At 38.8% G+C, this 15,894-nt stretch overlaps 2 protein-coding genes across 2 annotated transcripts; both read left to right on the top strand.

Annotated features, from left to right (window-relative positions):
• LOC109833339 (peptidyl-prolyl cis-trans isomerase CYP57-like) lies at positions 463-5,562 on the top strand. Its single transcript, XM_020400978.1, has 5 exons — positions 463-568; positions 3,550-3,745; positions 3,964-4,110; positions 4,192-4,374; positions 5,100-5,562. Exons 2-4 carry the CDS (start codon positions 3,602-3,604, stop codon positions 4,330-4,332), a joined length of 432 nt encoding a protein of 143 aa, XP_020256567.1. The 5' UTR covers positions 463-568; positions 3,550-3,601; the 3' UTR covers positions 4,333-4,374; positions 5,100-5,562.
• LOC109834760 (receptor kinase-like protein Xa21) lies at positions 7,054-11,383 on the top strand. Its single transcript, XM_020402781.1, has one exon. It carries the CDS (start codon positions 7,054-7,056, stop codon positions 9,784-9,786), a length of 2,733 nt encoding a protein of 910 aa, XP_020258370.1. The 3' UTR covers positions 9,787-11,383.

Here is a 15,894-nt window from a genome sequence, read left to right as displayed (position 1 = left end):
AAAAATTATTGGGTCTTTTTCATTTCTCCCAATTGATGATAATATGATATACTGTCAAAGATTTGAAAGATAATTAATTTTTTGGTTGTTTCTATGTAAATATTACCTACCGAATAGTGAGTACTGAGTTTGCACACTCTTTTATAATTTGATATAAAGTGTAGATAATTTAGTATTAGCACTTTCATGTCGCCAATTTTTCATAACATATTGGCGTTTAAGTTGGTTTTTCTTATCCGCGTGGCTTTCAATTTGTTAAACATCTTGACTGGCACCCTCCTCTCCCCAAACCCCCCACCACCACCGCCAACACCAAAAAAAAAGAAAAAAGAAAAAAAGAGATTCATCTATGTATGTAAATGTTGTTTGGACTTCTGTTACAACATTAATATGGAGTTTATGTAACGCATGCCAATTATGACTCAGTACTGCTGAACTTGGTTACATTTAGTTATATCTTCTAGTTTTTTTTTTCCTTCTCTCCAGCTAATTCTTTTTTATCTAAGTAATACTTCATTTTCTTTGCAGATAAAGCTAATCGAAAAGATCAGAGATTACCATCGCCTAGGTATGAATTCCAATTCAAACATATATACATATACTTATGAACTTTTACCTTCACAGATATCATGCTTAATTTTTTTCTTAAGATGTTGAACTTCATTCAGAGAGATCTTTTAGGCTATCATAGTTAGTAATATGAAATATCTGTAAACCTTCTTAGGTTGTTATACCTTGAAAATACAGTGAAAGATATTTACTCTGTTCATGTTGACTATTTATTATATCAAGGTAACTTTTGGGTGGGTGCACACTTTAGTATATTGGATTCTTGATTATTTGCTTGTGCTTCATTATTATTAGTTGGCAGGTTATTATGCACCTCAGTGACCTCACATGATTATTTGAGGACTACAGTATAATCCGAGAGACAATTATGTCCGAACAAAACAAAATTTGATCAATACAGCAATACCAAACTCCACTAATGGTAAAAGTATATAAAACTAGTAATAACTGTGATCAAAGATCAATTTAATTAAAAACAAACTGTGGATAAATTTGAAGCCGATTTAGTTCTGCACTTCGTGACAGACAAAAGAATAATCCATAACTTAATGTTATGGTCTTCAGGATGATCAGATTTACGGTTTAAAATAAAGTTACAGTTTAAATGAAAGATTTGACCTAAGATCAAGTATGCTACATCCTGAGCTCCTACAAACTGAACGATAGCAGATTAATGTGTGGTTACCTTCTACGTTTAGGAATTTGAATAAATGTCATGGAAAGCAGGATGTTGTTCATCTACCCGGGGAGCATACTGGATAAGCACTTCAAATGGCCCACACACTCCCATTGCCTCTGGAAATAGATATAAAGTGAAACTATAGTTATAACTTGTACCCATTTTTTTAAGGAAAAAAATTCAGGTTGAAAGATCTGAAACTTGTGAAGTGGAAATGAAAACTTCCTTTATGTTTTATTATAACTAAACAAGTCAGAATAAGGTAAAAGTTGAGGTAATAACAAGAAAACAGGGTGATAAACTACGTTGAAAGCTAGAGTATATCAGCATCAAGTAACAACTTATACTCCATAAACAAGGAAATATCATTTCAGAAACAAGATGTAACCATAATGACATGTAAAGAGGTGATGTGCAAATGTGTAAGAGGAAACTTAAAAGGAGAAAGTAGGAGTTAAAACACTCTAGGTTAGGTATATATTTTACTCACGTTTGGATAAGAAGAGAAGAGGAGAAGAGAAAAAAATGTTCCTAGGGGTGTGTGTTTAGGTTAATTGAGTAGATTTTTGATGGGAAACTTGTGAGCATGAACGTTTCCAGCCACAGATGTTTGCTGCATTTGTTGAATATGATTTGATGTGCACAGCCTGGTGAAATATATGGTGCTTTTTGGCCACGGCATATGCATGTGTGCCTGCATGTTCTCTTGTATGAAAGTTGTGAAACCAGTGTTTTATAAGGACCAGCCTGGCATTTGTGGGGGTCAAGGATGTGAAATCAGTTTACTAAGATCAGCCTGGCATGAGCCTAGGTGCTGAGCTGTGTTGGCTCGTCTAATCTTCAACTACAGCTCTGTCAACTTGTGTTGTTCTGTGTCATTATTGCCGCGTGTAAAGTCAGGCCGAGGCAGTGTTGAAAAAGTGGCCGAGGCACCTGCGTGAAGCTTCCTGGGAGGAAGCAACACGCGGGCTATAACAGTTAGGGTTGACACCCTTAATAGGTGCTTCATGATTAAACCCAAAAAATAAAAAATAAAAGAAGAAGAAGAAGAAGAAGGGATAATATAGTAGTTATATATGCCTGCATCTATCAGAGACCATGCCGCCTCTTCAGTGGTCCGATGCTGCTTGTGAGGCCTTGCTGCTGCTGCTATGTGCCATCTTCAATAAGAAAGCATGAATCAGTTAGGGCATCAATAACTGACTCTCTGAAGCCAGTCAAGTTCGTTCAGCTCAGTATAGATGAGTTAGGGCTAGATGCCTAATCTATTCCACATTTTCTCATGATGGACATGATATTGGCATGGCGAGGCAATAAAGCTACAATGGGTGATTGGAGAAGATTGTTGGGATTGGAGATTGCACTGGGATATGGTGGCAACAACATAGGGTGTACAAAGCCGAAAATATTAATTTCAACTGAAAGGGGAGGGGAGATTCTTCTACATAGGCCACTAGTCCTGGGCCCAGTAACATCCAAGTATCCAACACTTTCTATAAAATTGGGTTTCGGTTTTAGAGGTGGAGAGTTGGGCAAAGAGGTTCACGAGCAATACTAGGACCGGCAAGGTTTGTAAGTTAAACGCATATAAGATGTAAACGAACCAAACCTGGTTTTTTAACTTCAGTTTTTAAAGTATGTTTGTTTGGTTAAATTGGTTTATATGTAAGCCATTACCTCACTTCTGAAGTGTTAAATTGCATGAACGCTAGTAATTTTCTAGATATTTAACTAAACCGTGGTTCTTCCGTATGTGGACAATAGTTTTCGTTGTGTCAACACTATTTGTTTGCATTAGAGGGAAACACTTCTTTCTGTATCAACAAATCATTGGGGGAAAAAAATTAATCCTCATCCTTGTCCCCTTTCATCTTGTTTTTCTACTCCAACTTCGCAGCAGTAGTCAAAAATAATGTTGCCTAATGCATAGTAGAAAGGAAAAGGAGGCATGTTATGACTATTCTCTTAGGCATCCTTTCAGGTAAATTCAGCGGACCTTGTATGTTAGTTGTTGGCCTGCATTATTCTGCTTTCTAGTATCTTCGTTAGACATCAATGTGAGTAGGCATGCAGGGTAGTCAGAAAGTATTCAACTTTCAACAAGTAAATGTTGATGTTAATTAAGGTTGAGGATTTTACCTGTATGTCGACTTTCCTATACGTGGCCTCAGAAACTTACTAGTGTGTTTAGTGTGTATTGTTCTTTTACTCTATTATACAACTCATAATATTTGTGCCATTTTGTATATATGAGCTGCTGCTAGAGTTTCATGTCTATTGCCCCAAATGATGCTGTGCAGGAGCAATGATGAGGATACTAAGTACAAAGCATCCAAGGTTGAAAAGCTCTCTATGAAGAAAAAGGGCATGGGCTCAGAAGGTAGGGCTGAACATATGGCTAAGGCAGACACTGACCTGCAGCTACTGAGTAAGGCTGACAAAGAGAGGCAGCTACATAAACTGAAGAAGCGCCGGCTTCATGGTCGTGAAGAAGACGTATGTTAAAAACTCTCATATATCATATTTGATCCTAAGAATTCTTCGGGCAGACATGAAAGGCATTGTCCTTTCTGTCTATTGTTTTATTTTTATGTCATTGAATTTTTTTTCAATGTTGCGAAAAGTTTTTCCTTCATAAATGTATTATTTACAGATCACACTGCTCACTTCATTTTGTGGTAGATCCATTTTATTCATGGGTTTTCTTTTGGCAGACATTAGCAAGGCTGGAAAAATTCAAAAACTCTATCTCAAAGAAGATCGATGTGTCCGCTAGTAGTAATTCTAAGGGAAATGATGAAGACGATGAGTCAGGATGGATATCCAATCGCTTGACGTTTGTTCGCGATCATTCTGGAAAGGTACATGGTTATCCTATTGTATTTCCTTATTGTGAGAAGCTCTTGTTGCCATGTTACTCATTTTTGAATAATATCTTGCAGGATGACATGACTAGGAGGGATGATCCAAATGAATATGTAGTACTCGACCCTCTTTTGGAGAAAGGTAAAGAAAAATTCAATAAGATGCAAGCCAAGCTTAAGCGGCGAGACCGGGAATGGGCTGGGAGATCCTTGACTTGACTGTTTAACCTGAGAAGGCTTCATATAATGTCTTCACCCTTGGTAATTATTATATCCGTATGTGATTTCTTGTTAGTTGTTTCTCATGTGCAAATACAGTTGCAAATCCTTAGCTGTTCAACCAGACACTTTGAGGAATGATATATTGAAATCTTATATCAAACACCATCTCCTGAAGTCCATTCTGCGCTACATTCTCATGCCAAAAATAAAAATAAAAATTAATAATAATTAATAAACTGACAGTAGTGACATAGCTTTACATAAAACTTTTAGGTTGATTCGATGACTTCTTTTTATCCAATGAGATCTATAGAGGCCACCTTCTCTGCTAAATGAACAGCTGGAGTGTCTTCTGTTATTGCCTCAACCCAAGGTCATTTAGGTCTATTCTTGTCCTTGTTGCTTTACTAATTATAACCCTGTTATAAACGTTTTGATTTGCATTGTACCTCCCCAAGTATTTTGCTTATTTTGTCATTCACTTCAGGGCTTGATCATATTCCACATTCTGTGCATCTTTGGACTCCAAAAAAAGGTTGGTGATATGGAAAGGAGCCTGGGGGGTCTGTCATTTAGTATGCTTCTTAGTATGTATGACAATAGTGAATTATTTTTCATCAGGGTTTACCTTTTCCTGGTGATGACAATTAATTGAACCACATATAGTTGCGAAGCCTAGTGCGGTAAATGCATGAAATGTGAAAATATCTTAGGTGTTAATTGTAGTTCTGAGTTCTGACTTGTATGGTTGTTGTTTCATGCAGAGGGCTCTGTATCTGCTGGGCCAATTTCATCAGGCAGTGCTCGACTCCCATGTATTGTCATGAAATACAACTAACAGGAATCCCGATCCTCTCGGTTTAAAGAATTATTCTTTAAAATTTGTACATGCGAAGATAAACAGAGCCCTTTTTACCTAGACAACGTGCATGCTGTACGAGTGGAGCACAAATTTTATCTGAACACCAGCGTACAAGAGGTGGTATTAGAAATCCACGGGAGGATGGAGGGAGAGCATAGAAAATTTTAACGGTTGACTTTTTATGATTCAGAAGACCCTACTCCTAGAACAGGGAGCGAGCTAACTTGAACAATGTCAGGACGGTTAAATTTTCAGCTTTTTTTTTTTCTTTTTCGGTTTATTGTATCTGACTATGAGGTGTCTATAGCATATGCCTTTTCCCCCATCAAGGTAGAGGAGGTCATCGACGGATTTCTGATTTCAAACAGTGGGATGATTCAAGTCTCAAATTGGACATCGTACGATGAATAAACCTCCTAATTATAAGAAAGTTCGGCTACAGATGATCAGTTCTTTCTATTTTGACCAGAAAATTGATCAGTGCAGCCATAGCCGGTTGAAGGGTGCTTTGTATTTGTCGGCGGCAAAAGGTTACAGATCTTCCTACCTTCTCGTGAAATATGTATGGGATAAAAATACATTCATTCCTCCATACGAGTACTTCACTCTTACAGCACTCCTGAAAGTAGTGAAGGGTTTCCGCTACCTTCCTTTCTCCCCTATCTATCCCCCTTCATTACATTTAAATAGGGTGTTAAACTCTGATTTTAGTTGACTGATACTTATTAAACTATAAAGAAGAGCGCTTGATGATATAAAACGACTATTGTTAAAAAAAAAGCTCAAATTGCGGACAATTCCCTTCATCTACTACTAAAGCTTATTGTCTCAACTGATTTTTGAGCATGCATCATCTCTGAACAAGTAACGAGTAAGTTTTGGGGATGATAAAGTTGATGAGATTATCTGTAACTTACTTATAGAGAAGGAGAATTTTTTAAAGATGACCATTTTTGAAAATTATTAGCAAAATCGATCTCTTTCTTAAAAGGACAAATTTTCAAAACCAACCCGTTTGGAAGCTTAACTGCTAAAAACAATCTATTTTCAATTTATTTACCAAATTCGAACCAGTTTCAGCCAGCTGGCTGAAACTGGGTCGAATTTGGCGGAAAAAAGTTACAAAACTTCACGGGACCTCAAGTTCCATGAAGTTTCAGGCAGAATGTCCAGAGAGCATTGCTCTTTGGAAATTCAGCTTGCAACTCCATGGGACTTGAAGTCCTGTGGAGTTGCTGGTTTTAAAAAAACATGCACAGAATGTGTGCATATTTTTTATATACATAAAAACAATTTTCCAACAATATATACACATATTTCCGTCTCATTCACAACAATATACATCAAAATTCTATATTGTTAGTTCCTCTCGTATTCAATAATTCCATATTATTCACTCAAATCTTTAAAATAGCTAATACTTCCCTCAAGTTGTATAAGCATATGAGGGGTGTTTTGGTCAATAAGGGACCAAATTGTATGAACCCTTCGGAATCGAGGAGCATATGAGCAATTTCAAAGATATGAGGGGCCAATGTAAAATTATTGAAGATTTAAGAAACGAACATCTAAATCACCGCAATAAATGGCAATCACAGGGGTTCATCCACATAAATTCAAGCTGATTAATTCTGGCTCCTCGAGAAGAATAGTACTCTATTCTTCTACTACACGTTTCTCTAGTTCTCAACACCCAAGTCAAAAGGAATCAGCCAAGGTACGATTATTGCCCCCCACATGTTCGATAACATGCTTCAATGGGAATTTTTGTTCGCAGTTTGACGTTGACGAGCTCGATTCTTCTTCTTGTATGCCATAGAATTCAATTACTTTGATATGTTTATTTGGAACTAGCTATGTTTGTTGAAACTTTTGCACAACCATCACCATCAAAACTTCTAGTTTACGCAACCCTAATCCTCCTGTTGTGCAATCATACCTTCTCCCTGAGGCATCCAGTGCTCACCAATGTCACAGATTGGCGAGCCCTTTTGTCCATCAAATCCGCGATATCGACGAACCCCGAGGGGTCTTTGCCCTACTGGAATAACTCGGTCCACTACTGTCGGTGCCGACATCCTCAGAGGGTCATCTTCTTGGAATTGGAAACCCTGGGTCTGGATGGTTTCATATCCGCTGCCATAGCCAACCTTACTTTTTTAAGGAAAATTGATCTCTCTGGTAACCAAATTAATGGACTGATACCTCACGAGATTGGTCGACTGCGTGGCTTGAGATATCTCAATCTGAGTATGAATTCTCTCGGGGGGAGTGTCCCTTCTTCGGTTTCTCATTGTTCGAGATTGCAGGTTATCGGTTTGAGTAGCAACATGCTCGAGGGTGAAATCCCCTCGGTTCTTGGAAACTGTTTAGACCTACGGATTTTGTCCCTGTCAAACAATCATCTTGAAGGGAAAATACCGCTTTCATTAACAAACCTCTCCTTTCTTGATGTTTTGTGCCTTGGCAGCAATGATCTTAGTGGAGAAATACCATCTTTGATGGGTAAACTGTACAGACTGACGGAGCTTGATTTGTCTGGCAATCGCCTCACTGGATTTATACCGGCTTCGTTATGGAATTTATCAGCCCTTTCTCAGCTCAATGTGGCAGATAATTACCTTTTGGGTGTTCTTCCAACAAATGCTGGTTATTCTCTTACATTGCTTCGGAAGATTTACGTGTATAACAATCGATTTCATGGACCCATACCTATGTCATTGTTCAATGCATCTACTCTTGAAGTCGTAGACTTCTCGAGCAATAGGTTTATTGGTGAAATCCCTCAAAATCTGGGTGGCTTACGAAAACTACGATGGTTGAATCTATTGGATAATCAGTTAGAACTTAGAAAAGATGAAGGATGGAGCTTTTTGACTGGTTTGTGCAATTGTACCAATTTAGAGAAATTGCAACTGGGCTCGAATAGCCTTGGAGGTCTGCTTCCTAATTCTATTGCAAACTTGTCCACCAAGCTCCAGATACTCTCTATGTCGGATAACGAAATCTCTGGGAATATCTTTCATGAGATTGGGAACCTCGTAAGCTTGACAGTGTTTGACATGGGTCAGAACTTGCTCAGAGGTTCAATCCCTGCACCAATAGGATTGCTTACGAACTTGCATGTACTAGATTTAGGCACCAACAAGCTATCTGGGGAAGTCCCATCCACCCTTGGCAATCTTACTCTACTGAATTCTCTTCATTTGGGGTCTAATGAATTAAGCGGAATGATACCACCTAATCTGGGAAATTGCCAAAACTTAATTTCCTTAAACCTGTCGAATAATAAACTTACTGGTGGCATACCTAAGGAAATCCTTACCATATCAACACTGTCGATATATCTCGACTTGGCAAGAAATTCATTAACAGGGTCATTACCAGCGGAAGTAGGGAGCTTGAAGAATTTGGGGGAAATTGACTTCAGTAGGAACAATTTGTCAGGGGAACTCCCAAGCAGTCTTGGTAAATGTCAGGTGCTGAAGAACCTTCGCATTAGTAACAACTTCATACATGGGAATATCTCGTTGGCTTTGAGTACATTACGAGGCATGCAAGAGTTGGATCTTTCACAAAACAACTTGTCAGGGCAAATACCATATGTTTTACAGGACTTCCCCTTTCTATATTATATCAACCTATCATACAATAATTTTGAGGGTGAAGTTCCAAGGAATGGAGTCTTTGCAAATGCAAGTGCAGTATCGGTCCTTGGCAACAATAACCTCTGTGGAGGGAACTCAATGTTACAGCTGCCACCTTGCACATTTCAGTCTACTTGGAAAAAGTATTGGTTTGCTACACTTTCACTAATCATTGCCTTTGGTATTATAGGTGTATGTTTGTTCCTAATTTTCTGCTGGATGCAAACTCCACGAAAAGAACCTATTAATATAGAATCTATATATGTACAAGGAAGAATATCTTATGCTAAACTTATGAGAGCTACAAATGGATTCTCTGCAGACAATTTAATTGGACTGGGCAGTTTTGGTGCAGTCTATAGAGGAAAAATAGATGATGATGATAAGGATAGCATGTTTAGGGGGATGCAGATTGCTGTCAAGGTACTTAACCTGCAACAACATGGAGCTTCCAAGAGTTTTACGACGGAATGTGATGTTTTGAAAAACATGATTCACCGAAATATCATCAAGATCTTAACAACATGTTCAGGTGTTGATTCCATGGGCAATGATTTCAAGGCAATTGTTTATGAGTTCATGGCTAATGGCAGTTTAGAAAGTTGGTTGCATCCCGATGTCAATGAGCAAGGTGAGACTAAGAAATTGAATTTTCTGCAGAGGATTAACATAGCCATTGATGTGGCCTCTGGACTGTATCGTCTCCACAAAGGTGGTGAGAAACCCATTATTCATTGTGACATTAAGCCAAGCAACATTCTCCTAGATGAGGACATGGCTGCCTGTGTGAGTGACTTAGGGCTTGCCAGAGGTCCTGTGGAAGCTCTGGTCAGAACGTCTTTGCATACAATCAACTCGTATGGTTTTAAAGGAACCATTGGATATGTTGCTCCAGGTGAAAAACTATGCACCATCTTATTTTTTGTGCTTCTATTCACATAAACGTTTACAAAATGGTAATAATGATCCATGAGTTTAATCGTTCATTTTTTTTATTGAATATTCAAGATCAATTTTTCCAAAGGATTAATAATTGGGTAATTTACCCTGAACACTCATGAACTTTCAACATTTTGCAGTAAAAATCACACTAAATCCCCCCTCCCAAAAAAAAACTTTCTGCTTTGCAGCAACCCTCAACAAGTTTCTGCTTTTTGCAAATAACCCCCATAAATTAGAACCAGAAAATAACATAAAAAGAGATTTTGATAAGTTAGTGGAGGTTTATTGTAATTTACCCAAAAGAAGGAAGGAAAAAAAAAACCAAACACACACATACAGAGGGAAGAAGGCTCTACTGTATGGTACATGTTGTCAATTTGAATCATTTGTCCTGATATATACCAAGGAATGAAGTTCAAAATTAAGCTGATTTTCCTCGACAAAAAAAAAGGAAAAAAAAGTAAGCTGATGGATTTACCATATTGTGCATGTTGTCAGCTTGAATCATTTGTCATGTTTTCATGAAGTGAAAAGAATCATATTTTATTAGTAATTTTTGCTCCTGGAGTTGCTCTGACACAATATGTGCCATTGATACACATACCACACACAAATATAGATATACAACATGGACACCCACAATTTTGGCATATGGTGCTCTATGATCATATATTCACATCTCAAATGCATAAACGAAAGCATTCTAAGCATCTGGAATACTTGACCCTAAAATCAAGAAAATGAAAAATTGTTGAGTGGGAACTGATTTTTTTATTAGTGGAGCATAATGGCTAGATCCATGGGTATGCATTTTAAGTCTCATGATTTTTCGTCTATATACAACTTAGGGGATGAATATCATAGGAAGTCGTGTAATTGAACAACCGAGATTGTAACAGGGTTTTAGATGTTTTATATAAAATTTTTGATTTTGTCTGCTGATACCTTTACATGCAAACCGATACACACATATGTGTGCATGTAAGAACACACTTATATATACATGTAAGATAAATTGGCTCAGGTTACTATCTAGAGCGTTACGATATTCTCGGGGACCACCCCAATGAAGAATGTGCATCTATTATTATGATATTTATACCAGAATTTTCGTGTATAAAAAATGATGCAATTTTGACATTGTTTATTCATTCATCCGTTAAGCTTACACAAAATGAAAGCTTTTCTTTTTCGATAATGTGGCAAATAACACAATTTGATTAATGATGTAACGCCGTAAAGATATTCAAATTACACGATCATTGCCTTTCTCTGATGTTGCTTCCCTTGGTAATCTCTCCTTTGCTGGTAATCTCTCCTTCGCTGCCACTTCCCTTGGTTGTTGCCTTCCTCTGTTGTCGCTTCACTCCGCCAAAGATGCCTCTGCCAAACTCCCTTCGCCTCTCCTCCCTTTAGGCCCTCTGGAGTGGGACGGTGATGGGCCCAAAGGGAGCAGAGGTGAAGGAAGGCAGGCGCGATGATGGAGAAGAGGTTACCAACCTCACTACAGGTAACAGAACTCTACTCAAAAGTAACAAATAATAGGTGTGGTTACGGGTACGTGACACGACAAATTTGTAAAATTGTAGGATACAAGGACATGACTATATATATATATATAGAGAGAGAGAGAGAGCAATTCTTATGTCAACTTAAGTGGATAGCAAAAAGCTATCCACCAAACTTTTTAGCCACTCATATTGTCTAGGGATCCTTGCATGATATGAAAAGGTTTTTTATATTAATAAATGAGTGGTTAGAAAGTTTGGTGGACATCAACTTAAGTTGATAGGAGTCTTACTAATATATATATATTCAGGACTGGGAAGTTCGTCAGCGTAGAAATCACTCTAGTCTATAACATTTTGTACGCAATACATGCATCTAAAAAGTGCCCATCATCATCGGAGGGAAATTGGAGCGTCCATCACGGTTAATATTTTAAACATATAACAAAAGGAATATTAATTTTTATCAACTTAAATTATAAATTGAATTTTTATATAATAAAAATTGAACTACCACAATTGAACCGATAACCGGGGCAACTTTATTAAGATCTGAGTAAATTAAACCCGACGAAAAAGAGGAAGATCCGAACAAGTTGGAATTTGGATTTTATGTGAATTCTATTTGTACAGTGTGGACGTGTATGGTTCCGCTTTTGGTTCAAAAATAAACCAGGCCTTGGTTTTTTTTTTTTTAGTCCTAAATGGACTGTATATTTTAGGAACCTTTTCCGTCCATTTAGGCTGAACTAGATATGGAACCGTACAAGGGCCAATTCCACATTTAATTACTCTTGGGAATAGGTCGAAACTAAGAAAACTCGAGGATTCGGCCCATTAGTCCAAGTTGTAGGCCCAGCAGCCGCGCTCTTCCTCCGGCAGCCAACTAACACTAGTGGAAATTACTGCTGGATTTTTTTTTTTTGGGTACAGTTACTGCTGTAATTTATGACACTGTTACTTCTACTCTTTCTCCTTTTATTTGTACTTTTTATTTTGGTACTTATAAATGCGGTCAATGACAAACAATAGATTAGTGTATTTGTCAAATTTCACTAACGGATACGTATGGTTGGGCAAGCGGGGCCTTCCTATTGGAGGACGATCCATGACGGACTAATGCTATGTTCAAACAACTAACAGGTAAAAACAAACTCTTGAGTCAGCGCTAGCCATAAAGTATGAGCGTGAACTAGTCTCATCTATAACAAGGTGTGGAGATGCCTCGTGACAAACTCAAAAAAATAAAAAAAAATTAACTAACAGACTGTATAAATGATATCTTGTTTAAGAGGAACATCATGAGTGTTTCTTTCATTCTTTTACTATTGGTGTGTACGTGCGCGCGCGCACACATATATATGTAAAAACTATGTTCTCTTATTTTTAATATAATTTTGATAGTACATCTTGCCCTATTTTCGCTTTTAAAAAAACTCCCCTTCCCTTCCTCCCATCAAATAAGAAAACTCATATACCTGAAGAAACCGCGAAGAATTTCGAAGAAGAACAGGTGTTGGGATTCGCAGGAGTCACTTTGGAAGCTGCGCGATCGACCGCGGCGCAATGCCGGTCGACCGCGAACGTGCACAGACTCTGGGAGGAGTCTGGATTTGGCGCGGTCGACCACCGCGGTCGACCGCGAGACCCTGTGGGCGAATTTGGGCTCTGTCGTTTCTCACGGTCTGACCGCCAGACCCTGTAAGTGATTTCAGGTTTTGTTTGTTGATCGCGGTCGACTGTGGCGGTCGACCGCGTAACGGGTCAGGCCCAGAATTGTTTTCCTGTTCTTATTGGGTTTTGGTGTTTGTATAAATACCAATACACGTTATATTGTTTCTTTGGCTTTGTTTGGAGATTGGTTGGGAATATTTGGAGCACAGAAAAATGAGAGTTTTTCTAAGCAATTGTTTGAGGATTTATCTGAAGAGATTAAGAGATTTATTGGTAAGATTAGTTGATTGCTTTGAGCATTTTGTAATCTAAGTTTTTACTCTTCTTCTCTATTAGTGAAAACCCAATCCCCTTCTTGCCCCGTGGACGTAGGTAATTTGTCGAACCACGTAAATCTATTGTGTTTGGATTTATGTCGTTGTTGTTTTTTATTTGTTTGGCCTTTATCTCGACGTTTGTTTGATTTGGTTCTCGAAGCACGCCCGTTTGGTTGTCTCACTTCTGCGCTGCGCACAACAATTGGTATTAGAGCTCCAGATTCCAGATCTAGGGTTTTGTGTTGGTTGGAGGAGTAGATCAATTTGGAAGTTTGGTTAGGGCTTCGTTTGGTGAGAAAGGTGGGATCTTTTTGGTAAAGAGACTATCTTTTTCAGTTTGGATCTATTCTCCATTTGATCTGCATTGGTTTGTTAGTGCTTGGGCTATTTGGAGAAGTAGATTGCTTTGGAGGCTCTTCGAGGGCTTTGTTTAGAGATAAAGGTGAGATTTTTCCTATTTGTGGATCTCGTTGTTGTCGTGCGTAGGGGTGCAAACTGGTCTGGATTTATCTGGACCGACCGCAACCGTATCCGTTTGGAAAGCGGATATGGTAAGGAAAAATTAAAACCGGTCGGATATGGTTTCGGAAACGGTTACGATTTAGATTTTTTATCCGGATACTGTTCGGATACGGTTATCGGGTCGAAATTACGGATACGGTCCGGATATCCGGATATTTGAAATGGGTTATATATATAACACTGGTTTATAAATTATAACACATTGGGTTGGGTCAAACTCAAAATCCACAACCCGACCTGTTTAAAACTCAAAAAACCCTACCAATTCCCAAACCCTATCTGCTCAAAAATCTCAACTCAACCTGTTCCTCCGCCTCCCCAATTCCCAAAACCTTAAGCAGCTCTGATCCTCCGTGTCAGGCTCCGCCTCCAGAGATCCGCGTCGTGCTCCGCCTCCACGTCGAGCTCTGCATCGTTCTCCGCCTCCGCGTCGAGCTCTGCGTCGTGCTCCGCCTCCGCGTCGTGCTCCGCGTCGTGCTCCGCCTCCTCCTCCGCATCGAGCTCCGCCTCCAGAGATCTGCGTCGTGCTCCGCGTCGTGCTCCGCGTCGAGCTCTGCGTCGTGCTCCGCCTCCGCGTCGTGCTCCGCGTCATTAAAAAACCCACAGTTCAAGCCCTAATTTGGTATAATTCAAAAACCCTAAGCCCTAATTTTTTTGATATCCTAATTTCTAGCATTTGTTGAGTGATTTGAAAAACCCACAGTTCAAGCATTTGTTGTAATTTGCATCATTATATTTTTTTGTTTGATTAAGTTCATAAATTTCAATGAATAGGTATTAGAATCATGATATTCAATATTTTTTATTTTTTGTTTAGGGCCTGCTATGGTGTTCTGAGGTTTGTCATACAAAATAGCAACAAAGTCTATGAGGTAACTTGTCTTACTTGTTTACTTTGCGAGTTATTAAAATCATATGTATTTTTTGTCATATCCTAGTCATATCTATTTCCCAAATATCAGTTTAGTATCTGTATCCGAACTGTATCTGTCTCTCTAATATCCGAACCATATCCGTTTTCATTTAATGTGGATATGGTAATGTTTTTTTCTTACCGATGAATATCCGAACCGTATCTGTATCCGTTTTTAGAAAGTGGTTATGGTTATGGTAATGGTAATATCCAAGCTGTATCCGAACTGAATGCACCCCTAGTCGTGCGGGGTGAGATCGTTTGGAGACTCTTGTTAGGGTTTCAATTGGAGGTAAAATTCTCTCCTTTATCAGTTTGGATCTATTTTTCATTTGTTGGTGCTTTGAGATAGTTGGCCGAGATAGAAGGATTTGAGGCTGAGTTATTTGTTTGTTGATACGATGCATTGGATTATTGAGAAGTGCTATTGACCTGCATATTGAAGTCCTTTGAGCACGTTGGTATGAGCAAGGAGACCGAGATGGAGTTCGGCACTTCTATTTGATGATTGAGTGGTCTTATATTTGGTGTTCATTCAGGCATTCGGGGGCCTTCCAAGGAGGCATCATTGGAAGGTAAATTGGTATTTTGGTTTCCTATGTTGGGGATTGTACTAGGCATTTATGGGTTGCAATCAAGTCCTGTTGGTTTTGAAGTTCTAGTAGTCAACAACAGTTGAAGAAGTGTGTTGGCAGAAAGTGAAGGTACTTCAGTCTGATTTTAGTGGGAGGTACAAGAGGGACCTATTTCTGCGTTTGTGCCGAGCTCACGACAATTAGAGACACTTCACTGGTGTGGAAATATTTGGGGCGACGAGATGAGATGACAATTGTGATTGGTCGTTCCTTTCTGAAGGAGGATTGGCGTTGGTTGTCGAACATTGGTTCTAGTTTTGGAGGTTCGACATATTTGGGTCATCTTAGTCATAGGTCGCCGACTGTTGCATTTGGAGATTTTAGATCTAGTGGAGCTGCTTCAGATTTTGGTTAGCGTCGGATATTTGGTTATCCAGCATTTGGTCACATCGAGGATGTGAGATTTGATCCGATTGCACGTTTGGGATTCGGAGGCTCATTTGATTATTGTTTGGGAGCTTCTGATTTTGTTCTGAGCAGGAATATCACTTTTGACTCTCAGCAGAAGAAGAGTGTTGATCAGGTCATTTGGATATCAC

Source organism: Asparagus officinalis, chromosome 3 (genome assembly GCF_001876935.1).
Source record: "Asparagus officinalis chromosome 3, Aspof.V1, whole genome shotgun sequence".
Taxonomy (NCBI): Eukaryota; Viridiplantae; Streptophyta; class Magnoliopsida; order Asparagales; family Asparagaceae; genus Asparagus; species Asparagus officinalis.
This window is presented reverse-complemented; position numbering and strand designations above follow the sequence as displayed.

Coding starts and splice junctions, on each gene's coding strand:
- LOC109833339 (XM_020400978.1), top strand. CDS start 3,602: ATGAAGAAAAAGGGCATGGGCTCAGAAGGTAGGGCTGAACATATGGCT. Junction 3,746..3,963: donor TTCATGGTCGTGAAGAAGAC/GTATGTTAAAAA, acceptor TTCTTTTGGCAG/ACATTAGCAAGGCTGGAAAA. Junction 4,111..4,191: donor TTCGCGATCATTCTGGAAAG/GTACATGGTTAT, acceptor AATATCTTGCAG/GATGACATGACTAGGAGGGA.
- LOC109834760 (XM_020402781.1), top strand. CDS start 7,054: ATGTTTGTTGAAACTTTTGCACAACCATCACCATCAAAACTTCTAGTT.